The sequence below is a fragment of the Vombatus ursinus genome, unplaced genomic scaffold, assembly GCF_900497805.2.
Source record: "Vombatus ursinus unplaced genomic scaffold, bare-nosed wombat genome assembly UNPS02014778.1, whole genome shotgun sequence".
Classification (NCBI taxonomy): Eukaryota; Metazoa; Chordata; class Mammalia; order Diprotodontia; family Vombatidae; genus Vombatus; species Vombatus ursinus.
Window position 1 is genome coordinate 45,264,407 of NW_020954556.1, and position 13,318 is coordinate 45,277,724.

At 37.4% G+C, this 13,318-nt stretch overlaps 1 protein-coding gene across 1 annotated transcript in view; it reads right to left on the reverse strand.

Moving 5' to 3' along the window:
• PPP1R21 (protein phosphatase 1 regulatory subunit 21) overlaps window positions 1-13,318 on the reverse strand; it is a 95,928-nt gene that overhangs the window by 70,465 nt on the left and 12,145 nt on the right. The window contains exons 2-3 of the mRNA XM_027865530.1: window positions 13,131-13,199; window positions 4,658-4,804 (exon numbers count right to left, since the gene is read on the reverse strand). Of these exons, the coding sequence (XP_027721331.1) occupies window positions 4,658-4,804; window positions 13,131-13,199 (216 nt within the window). The remainder of the gene's footprint in view (window positions 1-4,657; window positions 4,805-13,130; window positions 13,200-13,318) is intronic.

Below are 13,318 nucleotides of genomic sequence, written 5' to 3' on the forward strand. Positions count from 1 at the left end.
GAACAAAGAAGAGCCCATAAACATCCAAGGCAAGGAGGAGACTTCAAAGTTGAGAAAGCCAAAATTTACGTTGACAGATGACTCTACTTCAGCTTCATACATAGCCAAGAATTACAGTAAAAACTAAACTAAAATCACAAACCAAAAGAAGTCATTAAGAGTCTTCCCAAAAAGGAACGTACAAAAAGTCTACTGTCCTGCCTTAGAAAGAGCATTCTTTGAACTTTTGGCACAGTATAGAAAAAAAAAATCAGGTTAAAAAAAGTAATTCCAAATGGTCCAAAAAAGTAGGAATTGGAGATTAACTTCTATATTTATAAGTATTAAAAGAGAAATTCAGAACTGAAGTAGAGTTGGAGAGGTGTGACAAACTGCACAGTGGAAGGCAGTCAGCACAAAGGTCTTGAGGTACATGGAGCATACAGGCAAGATCTGGAGGGACTTTGGCCAAAAGTTCTAGTATATGCCATGCTCTCTGCCTACAGCAGGGTGCTTTAAACTGGTGTACTTTTTCCCATATTCATCATAATACAGTAAAGTACTGGTTTAACTGGCACTGCTTCTCCACATGATATAAAATCTTACAGAGGCTATGGAAAAGACTGATGGCTTCATAGTCAGGGAACCAGGATTCCAATCCCAAGAGACTTAAGAAAAGTCATAACCTCTCTCTGCGTCAAACTTCTCATATGCAAAATGAAGGGATTGGGTGAGATGACCTCCACTGTGAAAATATGATACTACAGGGCACACAGACTTTGAAAATACCAAAATCACGATTTCATCAGTGCACAGTGCACTGAGTCAGCGCCACCGGTGATCAGCCAATGTAGACTGGCACCTTTTCTTCCCCGTAAAAAGTTGCCCAAGATGATGAAAGTTTAAGCAGCTTGCCCAGGGTCACACAGTTACTATGTCTCAGAGGTAGGACTAGAACCTAGGTCTTCCCGATTTGCAAGCTGGCCTTCTATCCACTATTCTCAGTGATTTTCCAATTAAAAACTAGACTATGAAATAAGCAATTTCTAAATCATAATATCTCCAAAAGTATTGGACTATCTACATATAGCATCAAGAAAACTATCATGTTGTATAAAACTTAAGGGAAAAACAACCAACTTTTTCAACTAAGGAGACTTCATTTGGCAACAAAGAAGCCAAGCTGGTTTGTCAGTGATTTCTTTAGGAATAAATGTTTAGAAACTGCATCCACATCCTTAAATATCTATGGTAGGGATATGGTCTAATTATTCCCTCCAAATCACATCAGCAGTGGTGATACCTTAAATGGGTTTCAGAGTCAACAGTACCTTTTACTAGCAAAATTACTAAATTACTAAACTGGTGTACTACAGCAAAATTACTGTTGTTTCTATTAATTATTATTAAGAATAGGAATTGGACTTGTAATTTAATTGATAAAGGCAACTCCTGGGTGAGGAAATTCCCTTTACCAATGTAGGTTAGCACCTTCTCTGTAACTTAAAGGCTTAGAGAGTTGTCTAGAGCACTTAGTGATTAAGTTATTTGGCCAGGGTCACACATCGAGTTACGTGTCAAAACTCAGTTTTCCTAGCTTTGAGGCTAGTTCTTTATCCACTACAGCCGACTATCTCTGTCAATGTTATTGTCCATTGTTACTACAGATAATATTCATGATAGCAAAAGTTGTTACTATTATTTACATCTCTATATTAAATTTTAAGGTTTACAAAGTGATTCCTTCATATCAACCCTTTGTAGAATTTTCTTTCTCATTTTGGTTCTTCCTGGTTTGGGTATCAGCACCATATTTGTATTGTAAAAGGAATATATCACAAGGATCATACATTATGACCAGGTGGGATTTATACCAGGAATGCAAAGCTGGTTCACTGACCATGTGAATAATAAAACCAACAGAAATAATATGATTATCTCAGATGCAGACCAAGCCTTTGACATGATACAGCACCCGTTCCTATTAAAGACACTACAGAGCATAGGAATAAATGGAGCTATCCCCTTAAAATAAGTAATATTTATCTAAAAATCATCAGCAAGCATCTGTAACAGGGATAAGCTAAAAGGCTTCCCAATACAATTGGGGTGAAGCAAGGATGTCCATTATCACGTCTATTATTTAATATTGCACTAGAAATGTTAGCTCAAACAATAAGAGAAGAAAAAGAAATTAAAGGAATTAGAACAGGCAATGAGGAAACAAAACTATCATTCTTTGCAGATGATATGTTATACTTAGAAAATTCTAGAGAATCAACTAAAAACCTGCTTGAAATTATTAACAACTTTAGAAAAGTTGCAGGATACAAAATAAACCCACATAAAGCATCAGTACTTCTACACGTTACAGCAGCAAGAGATAGAAAGAGAAATTCCATTTAAAACAATTGTAGACAATATAAAATACTTGGGTGTCTACCTGCCAAGACAACCCCAGGGCCTAAATGAAAAAAACTATAAAACACTTAAAACTATAAAACACTATAAATACATATAATATTATATATTATATTATTATATATTATATAATTATTATTGTGATATTATATATAAACTATAACATATTACACTACATAATATATATGCTATAATAAAACTATAAAACACTATAAAACAAATAAAATTAGATCTAAATAACTGGGAAAATATCAAATAGTCATATGTAGGCCAAACCAATATAATAAAAATGACAATTCTACCTAAATTAATCTATTTATTCAGTGCCATGCTAATCAAATTATCAAAAATTATAGAGCTAGAAAAAATAATAACAAAATTCATCTGGAAGAACAAAAGCTCAAGGATATCAAGGGAATCAGAAAAAAAAATGCGAAAGAAAATGGTCTGGCCATGCCAGATCTCAAACTGTATTATAAAGCCATAATTATAAAAACAATCTGGTACTGGTTAAGAAATAGAGTGGTAGATCAAAGGAACAGATTAGGTACAAATTACATTACAGTAAATGACCACAGTAATCTACTATGATAAACCCAAAGATCCAAGCTGTTGGAACAGAAACTCATTATTTGACAAAAACTCCTGGGAAAACCAGCAGAAACTAGGTACAGACCAACATCTCACACCATATACCAAGGTAAGGTCAAAATGGGTACATGATTTACACATAAAGGGTAATACCACAAGCAAATTAAGAGAGCATAGCATAGTTTATCTGTCACATTTATAGATAAGTGAAGAATCCAAAAAATACATAAGAGAATATTTTATAACGTAAAATAGATAATTTTGATTATATAAAAGTAAAAAGTTTTTGCGCAAACAAAACCAATGCACCAAAATTATAAGGAAAGCAGAAAACTGGGGGAAAAAATTTTTGCAACATATGTATGATAAAAGCCTCTTTTCTCAAATATATAGAGAACACAGTCAATTTATAAAAATACAAGTCATTCCCCAATTGATAAATGATCAAAGGATATAAACAGGCAATTTTCAGACAAAGAAAGCAAAGCTATCAATGGTCATATGAAAAAATGCTCTAAATCACTACTGATCAGAGAAATGCAAATTAAAACAACTCTGAGGCACCTCACACCTATCAGATTGGCTAATATAACAAAAATGGAAATTGAATCAGCCATACCACTGCTAGGTCTATATCCCAAAGACATCCAAAATAAGGGAAAAGGACCTATTTGTACAATAATGTTTATAGCACCTCCTTTTGTGGTGGCTAAGGACTGGAAATCAAACAGATGCCCATCAACTGGGGAATGGCTGAACAAGCTGTGGTATATGATTGTAATGGAATATTATTGTGCTATAAAAAATGACAAGTGGGATGACTTCAGAAAAACCTGGAAAGACTTCCAAAAACCAATGCATAGTGAGGTGAACAGAACCAGAAGAACACTGTACACAGTAACAGCAATATTGTTCGATGAACAACTGTGAATGACTTAGCTATTCTCAGCAATACAATGATCTAAGATAATCCCAAAGGACTAATGATGAGGCATACTACCTGCTTCCAGACAAAGAACTAATATTGACTGAATACAGACTAAAGCATGCTATTTTACGCTTTCTTTTTTTTTTTCTTTCATTCAAGTCTTCTTGTGCAAAATTACTAATATGGAATGTTTTACATAATTGCATATTTATAACCTATATCTGACTGCTTACTGTCTCAGGGAGGGAAAAGGGGAGGGATAGAATTTGGAACTCAAAACTTTAAATAAAAAGTTAAAAAATTCAAAAAAAATAATTATTAAAAAAAAACAACTAACAAAGGTCAGATCCAGAATTCAAACCCAAGTCTTCCTGGCTAGAAGGCTGACGGTCTTTTCATTATACTATACAATAAAATAGTTATAACCAACATGAGATAATTTAGACAGTTTTTTCCCCAGGTACTAATGCAACTGTGGATTTAAGCATATACTTGGGGCCTAAGAAAGCTCAAAACTCCTGATTTCTCTCTACTTCTTCTCTAATTAAGTATTGCTGCGGATGTATGTCCAGATGAACTTGGAGTGCATCTATTTTTTGGTTAAAATGTGTCTTACTGACTCAGGAATCCAAGGGCGTATGGCACTTCTGTGGGCAAAACCAATGAAAACTTTATAAACTTATACAGTTTGATACCTGGCTGGCAAGATGGTACTCAATTATTTTTATTTCAGCCTACCTTATTTTTCTTGCCTCGGAGTTCACTCAAAGCAAGTTCATCCTGAAGTAGTTCAACCCTCTTGGCAAGCTGCAGATTGCGAAAAGTCAAACTATCCATTTCTTGTTGCAATTTTCTCAATGACTGATCTTTCATTTTTAGTTGTTCCTGCATTAACATGAAAAATAGACCACTGCTCAGAATTCAGCCTTCAGGCTTAGAAATAATGAGTTTTTTGTTGCTTATTCTAAATTACACCAAAATACAAATGCAATTCCTTACCTCTGGGAATTTTGAGATATATGTTTACCGAGCTAGGTTCTCAAATATTAAGCTCAAGTACAGATAACAGTTCATCTGTTAGGTGACAAACTAATTTCTAGCCAAATTGCATAAATCCATTCATTCACATACTCATCAAATGCAAGCCACAATGCTAGGAGACAGGCACTAAAACGTGGTCTCTGCCCTCATGGAGTTTATAGTCCAACAAATACAAAATAAAACATAAGTACATAAGAGAGGTTCAAATTCTTATGTGAGATACAAGGGAGGAACAATTAATTTATCAACTAGAGATAAACAGGAAATGTTTCATCCAAAATTTACTAGCTGTATGACTCTGCGCAAGTCACTTAACCTCTTGGCCTCAATTTCCTCCTCTGTAAAATGGGGATAATAGTAGTATCTACTTCACAAAGGTTGTTTCAAGGTGTAGAAAAACCACAGGACCTCTAGGGGTAGCCTAGTTTTGCCGAATGCAAACACCCAGAGAACAGCAATGTCAAAGAAGACCTAGGAACAGAGGATAGCATCAGGTCATAGAGAACCTTGAAAATTATGCTAAGGAATCTGTATTTGACAGCCACTAGGCAATTCTTAAAATCTCTTAAACTCTAAAAATCTCTGAGAGAGATTTTAAGCAAAATGAAATTACCAGATCTATACATAAGGAAGATTAACCTGAAGTGTGAAGAATGTGGTGAAGGTGAGGGAGAATGGGAATGGTGATGGGAGGAAGGCCTCTGAGCAGCTTATTACAACAGTTGAGGCAAGAAGGCCTAAACAAGAGTAATGGCAATGGGACTAGAGAGGAGGAGACAGATATAAAAGACACAGTAAAGGTATAATTTGTCAAATGATAAGATGTGGGAAATAATAGGGTAGATGAATAATAGGAACACAAAAGGTTCAAAAACTATAGATGAGATAAATGGTAGTGCCACATAGAGAAATAAGGTAGTCAGGAAGATCAGGTTTCAGAAAAAATATATTTAATTTGGAAGCTTTTAACTCCCCCAATCCTGCCTATCCACCTGGCCAGACATAAAAGGCAGTCTCAGCACCCAGCAGGAGCAGGCCCTAAAGGGGCCCTTCCCCTCTCCCAGGCCAACTGCCACTGCTCATTACCCACCAGCACTGACTGTCCCATCTTGGGTGAATGTCCCTTCCTCACTCTCATAAGAGTATACTGAGAGCCCTCAGTTCTCTCTAAAATTCAAGTCTTCTATACCCTTCCAATAGTTGTGGGTGAAGAACACGGCTGTTCACACTACGTGGATGAGCAGGAAGTCACTCACTGCAATCCTTCCAGTAGGATGGTGAGCCACTAGGCTCTGCCATCTGCCCTGCCACTGTTCCCTAAGGTGCACTGGCCTTTCACCATCTGCTCTGCCTCTACATCCTGTCAGCCCCCAGGCATTGGCATCTGTCATGCTGCAATACTCTAAAAATCACCAGACCTTTCCATCTGCCCTGATAAACCCTCCCATATACGAGATGTCTAATTAGAGTATGAGCTCCTTAAAAGGATAGATTGTCTTGCTTTTCTCTTTGTATTTCTGGCACTTATCAGTGTTTGAGATTGTTTTAAAGTGCTTAATAAATACTTTTTTCATTTGTTCATTTTGGGTATGTTGAATTTAAGATACTATTAATATAACTAGGTAGCTACGTCCTATGGACAGCGGAAGGTACAGGTCTGGAGATAGAGATCTGGAACCTGCATAAAAGTGATGCACGAAGCTGACAGAGTGAATGACAATGTAAAGGAAGACTGCACAGGCATTCTTAACCTGGGGTTGGTGACTTTGTTTTTCTTTTATATTCTGACTACCGTATTTCAATACAACTGGTTTCCTATGAATCTCATATATTCAAAACATAATTCACAGAAGAAGTTCATGGACTTCGCCAGCCTGCCAACGCAGCACATGACACAGATTAGCACAGTGCCTGGAACACAATTGGCACTTAATAAATATTTGGTGACTGACTATAGAGGGAAAAAAGAACCGAACCAAAGATGAAAACTTTGGCAAACACCAAATAATACTCACAGATGAGGAAGAGGAATGAGCAAAAGAAACAGAGGAGTGATTAGAGGGAGGATTTTTAAAGATGAATTCCTTCCTAACTATATTTTATGTGAGATGGCACACAGAAAAAGTTTCATTGACATTTAAACACTCCATATACTCCTTTAAAGAAAACCAATGAGGTACCATTAATTTAGACATATTCACATCTGAATTACAAAAAAAAGAAGTAATACTTTGAACAGAACTAAAATGTGTTACTTAGCATATCATACTTCTTTAGATAATAATGAAAGTGTTTTTTAAGTCACCAAAATACAGGTCTAACTAGTAAGCTCCCTTGTTCATGTTAGGGCTCAATAATTTTTCAGAAAAAATAATTTATAGTTAGCATATCAAATTACCATCCTAAGTAGCCCAAGTCTGTCCACATCAAAGGGCATCACAGAATAGTGGAAAGGGGAACAGATTAAGAGTCAAGAAACCTGAGTTCTGGTTCTGACTGCCTAGTCTAAACTATCAGTACAACCTTGAGCAAAAAAACACTTTCTCTCTCCAAACAACAGTATCTTCTTTGGTAAAATGCAGAGGCCACACTAAATAACCTTGAAGATTGCTTTCAGCTCTGGAACTCTTAATGTACTAATTATGCTGTCTATATGTAAATTTTTCTTAAGTGACTGTTATAGGGGCTATAGGTAAACTACTCCCTTGAAATTTTTACCTACTCATTTGATTTTTTCACTGAAAGTTCCAAGACAAATTTAGTCCCAACCCTAAATGATCACAGTCTCCAAATGAGAAACATTTGAATAATTTTACTAGTAAATTCTACTACTAACTACAGAAACAAAGCTATTCAAATGAAGATTCTAGTGTAATAGATTAGTATAGTTATAATAGATATAATAGATTGTGTGATTAATAATTTATAATATATATGATATATAATATAATAATTTATAATAATATAATAATTTATAATATGTAATATAATAATAATAGATTGTGTAGTTATGGATCTCTTCCAAGTGGTTCTGCAATGTTCCAAGGTTTGGTACAATCAGTAAAACATCATCTGCAAAAAGGAGTTTGGCCTAACCACCCATACAAGAAAAATCAAATGGATGAAGAATGCCTATTCCCCAGATAATGACATGCACTTGGATGAAAAGTTAGCAGAGCTTATCCAGATAGACAGATATGCAGACTTCATACAGACAATGAAAAGAGACAATGAATCAGGACTAGAATTAAACATAAGGAAAAGGGCAGGATGAGAAATTTAAAAACTCTTTTAATTACACTCAACTTTTCCAAGAAACAAAGACCCATCTTTCTTAATACCAATATTCTACTGATGATATTGCATGAGTGTGATTCATAGAACACAAGTTTTCAAACCCTCTATAACTAGCCAGGCACCAGACTGAACCTTATCACATTCAACCATCATGCCTCTAGCCCCTGAGTAGGATATCAGGGGCTGGCCAGTGTAAGTATGTTGCCAAATGCCCTTTTACCACCATACTCTGCCACCAGGGCAGCTAGGTTACAAAGTGAATAGAACACTGGGCTTGGAATCAGGAAGTTCCTGAGTTCAAATCCAACCTCAGACTTTTACTAGCTGTGTGACCCTGGGCAAGTCACTTAACTCTGTTTGCCTCAGTTCCTCATCTGGAAAATGAGCTGGAGAAGGAAATGGCAAACGAGTATCTTTGCCAAGAAAACCCCAAACAGGGTCACGAAGAGTCAAACACAACCAAAACGAATGAACAACGACAACAACACTCTGCCACCTCCGTTTTCCATTTCTTCCTCCGGAAATAACAATCAAATTACCATTTCTACTGAAAAGGTTGTGAACACTTAACTGTTCTATTCACAATCCATTCTATGATTCAGTTAAAGACTACTTAGGTCAAAGCTCCTTGGCCTCTACTCCGTCCTCCTGCACACACAACCACGTATACTCTCTACCCTACTTACTCTCCCCTTCCAATGTGCCCTCTGGAACATCTATTCTATTATTAACAGCCCTTCACATCAGACCTCTTCTTCTCATACTCCTCTTATCTCCTTGCAAACATGGAAACCTGGCTCTTCCCAGAAAATGACATCCCTAATCACCCTCTCTAGTCTTGGAGGTACTTCCACTAATGCCCCCTAACACACTGGGTCAAGAGGGGCAGTAACATGCTCCTTGCTTCTATTTTCTCACCTCCCACTTACGTCTCAACCCCTTACAATCTGGATTGTCTTCACCCCTTGACTGAAACAGTCTAAACTCAATGTTCTCTACTGCTAAACCCAATGACCTTTTCTCAACACTTATTATTCCTGACCTCTCTGCTACATCTGACACCACTGACCACCCCCATCTGCTGTCTACTCTCTCCTTCATGAGTTTAGCGATGGTGCTTTGTTATGGTTCTCTTCCTATCTGTATAACCAATTCTCTCAGTATTCTTTGTAGGATCATCATCCATGTCCCCCTCTTTTCATGGAGATATCCTAGGGTTCTGGGTCCCCTCCTCTTCTTGTGTTATACTATTTTGGTGACCTCATCAGTTCTCATGAATTCAACCAACCTCTCTAGGCAAAAGATTCCCAAACCTACATATCCAGCGCTCACTTTTCTCTTGAGCTCCAGTCTCATATTTCCAACAGCCTGCTGAGACAACACTACCTGAATATGCCAGAGGTATCTCAAACTCAACATGTCCAGAACCAAGTTCATTGTCTTCTCCTACCTCCACCCTCAAAATCCATCTCCCTTCTTAATCTCCCTATTTCTGTGGAGGGTACCAACATTCTTTTAATCACCCTGGTCCACAACTTAGGATTCATCCTTAACTCTTCCCTCTCCTCCACCTCCCATAGTCAATCATTCGCCATATCTTGTCAATTCTACCTTTTCAATACCCATCCACTTTCTCTCCATTCATACCATAACCACCCTAATTCAAGACCTCATCACCTCTTGTCTGGACTATTATAGTAACTTAATATTTGGTCTCCTTGCCTTTCCTCTTTCAAATCCAACAGCCACAAGGCTGTTAAGTTGATCATCTTAGAGGCAGACAGGTGGCGCAATAGAGCACTGGCCCTGGATTCAGGAGGATCTGAGTTCAAATCTGGCCTCAGGCACATAACACTTACTAGCTGTGTGACCCCGGGCAAGTCACTTAACCTCATTGCCTAGACCAAAAAAAAAAGTTGATCGTCTTCAAGTGCAGGTGTGATAACCATTCTCCTGCTCAAGAAGCTTCTGTGATTTCCTATTGCATCTATAATAAAACATAAAATGGCACTGAAAGACCTTCACAATCTATCACTAGTCTGTATTTCCAGCCTTAATATATGCTTTTCCTCCTCACATACTCTATGCTACAGTCAAACTGATTTTCTTTTATTTCCTGTACATGACATTCCATCTCTTAACTATGTCTTTGCACAGGCTGACCCCAACCCTGGAATGCTCCCCCTCTTCACCTTGGCCTCTGAGAGACTCAGTTCAAGTACCACTTCCTTCAAGAAGGCTTTCCTAATTCTTCCAACTGTCAGTGTTCTCCTTCCCTTAATGCCCTACCTTAATCACTTGGTATTTATTTTGCATATATCCTGCCTTTAACTGTGAACATATTGTTATCACCAGAGTAAAACATGAGCTACTTGAATGCAGTAACTGTCATTTCTATCTCTGCAAACACAGCACTAGCACAGTGCCTGGCATAAAGTGAGTGCTTAATAAATGCTTGCTAACTAATTGATCTAAAGCAGTGAAAAGGGAGTATCAATAAAAAGAGACCGGACAAGTACACAGTATATACAGGCTGTAATACAAAAATAAGGAACTACAAAGAACTCCAAGTAAAAAATGTTAAAGAAATGTACAACAAAGAAAAATGACTGGTCATAAGGTTGATAACAAAGAATAATGAAGAGACAGATCAGGTGCTACACTGCATTACTAGCAATGTCAGAAGAAAGTGAGGAAAGTACCCAGTATGTAGGTGAATTGCCTCTCTCCCCCTCCAGGGAAAATTATAGAAAGAAAAGGACAAGACCCACCCAGCAAGGAGGGGCCTGGATTGGATACAAGCCATAACAACGATGGGTCCATCCACAGTGAGATCAAGATCCATGAGTTTAAGAGACGACATTCCAATTATCCCATCTGACAATTTTGTTAAGATGTCATCAGCACTTTAAATATAATGACCATGGCTACAAAACAATGCAACAAAAATTGATCTCTCTATAATCTCATCACTAAAATAGCTACTATTTCCAAGTGGCACACAAATTAGTCACGTAATAGCAGCAGAAGTAGAAGTAGCAGGAGCAGCAACAGCTAACATTTATATAGTGCCCACCATGTGCCAGGCACTGCACTAAGTGCTTTACTGTTATCTTATTTGATCCTCACAACAACCCTGGGAGGTAAGTATTATCATCTCCATTTTACAATTGAGAAAACTGAGGCAAATGAGCTTAAATGACTTGCCCAGGGTGGCACTGCTAGTAAGTGTCTGAGGTGGGATTTGAGCTCTATCTAGTATTTCTGACTCCAGGCCTGGCACTCCATCCACTGGGCTACCTGCTGCCTCAATTAAGTGACTAAATCTCAGATTCTCCAACTAATCATTAACTTTCAGAAGACATCCACCTGGCTAATGAAGATAGTCAGTAACTTCTATTTAAACTTCAAACACAAATAATCCTGGAAGGGATATTAAATACCAGAACAGGTTACAAAAAAATAAGGTAACAATTTCTTTCTTTAGAAGTTTTCACATTTGTTTAGAACACACGATGGTGGCTTTCTGTTGTTTTGGTTAAGGGACACTCTGATTAACACCTCTTCAGAAAGAAAGCCCATTTAAACTGTCTGTTACAGCATGGAAAGATCAAGAGAGGCCCCCAGATCCCTAAGGACAGTGGCAGGCCCAGTAGTGTCACTCTGAGGCACAGGACTCTCCCTTTCCTACCAGAATGGGATACCTACAGGAAATTGGAGTGAGTGAGGCACCACTTGGAACCTGCCCCTGGAGGGAAGAGTTGGAGCATTCCTTGAGAAGTTAACTGGGCAGGGGAGCAGAGAACTTTGCCCTGGAGAAGAGTGAGGGAGTAAATGGCCTGGAAAATAGTCAAACAGAATCCAAAGAGGGAACTTGTTCCTATCCCTTCTCTGTGTGTTCTATTTCTATTAAGAAATAATGATGATAACAGCTAGCACATATATATAAAGAGAGCACCTACTATGTGCCAGGCCCCGTACTGAGGGATTTACAAGTATGATCTCATTTCACCTTCACAATAGACTCTGGAGGGAGATGCTATTATTGTCCCATTTTACAGTGGAGGAAACTGAGGCAGACAGGGGTTAAGTGACTTGCCCAGTATCACATAGCTAATAAATGTCTGAAGCAAAATTTGAACTCAAGCCTTCTTGACTCCAGGGCAGCACTCTACCTACTGTGCCTCTTAGTTGCCTCCTAAAACAGTATGTGTGGAGACATGAGGCCTGAGAGTGACTCTCAATTCAGACATTCACCTATTAGCCTGAGCAAATCATTTAACTTCTGAGCCTCAGTTTCTTAATTTGTAAAATGGACAAAATACCCTGGGGTTACTCTGGAGAAAGCACTTTGTAAATGCAAAAGCATCAATAAAAGTGATTTATTAAGAGACAAAGTTTCTTACAATGAAGTGTGATGTTAGCAAACATGTTAATAAAGGGATTCCTGTATAGTACAATCTGGAGGCAAGAAAAGAGGTTAGAGACTTACCGGGTTTCTTCTTGCAACCTAAATAAGTCTTGAATAGTTTAATAACAAAATCATGAAATTACTTTTGAATAAGAATTTTGTTTCCTCTAAATACATCTATATGAATAAATGTTTTAGGATATGGGAGGATAGCATTGTATAAATAGAACTTTTTCAATAAAAAAATTCTTAGTCAAGAAAATCAAAGCATACAACGTTCAAAACCAAGCTGATTAGCAAACAGAAAACTGGAGCATAAAAGGTTAAGGCCTCTGCCGATGCTTCCTTGTGAATCAAAGGCAGAGCTGGGCCTTTAACCTAGCATTAACATTCCTCGGTAGCCTACATTAAATACAATCAAACTCCGTCTAACTTGAAATATAAGACTTAAACCTCTTATACCTTTAAAGCAGCAGAATTTGCTTGTTCATCCACAACACCTTTTTTTAGGACCTGGTTCTGAGCTCGAAGCTGAAAATATAAAAAGTATTAATTACTTCCAAATGCACATAAGTATAAAAATAATTTATAATTTGTTTCAAGAATGTTTCTGAAAGGAACTAAATACTGAATCTTCCAAATACAGTATT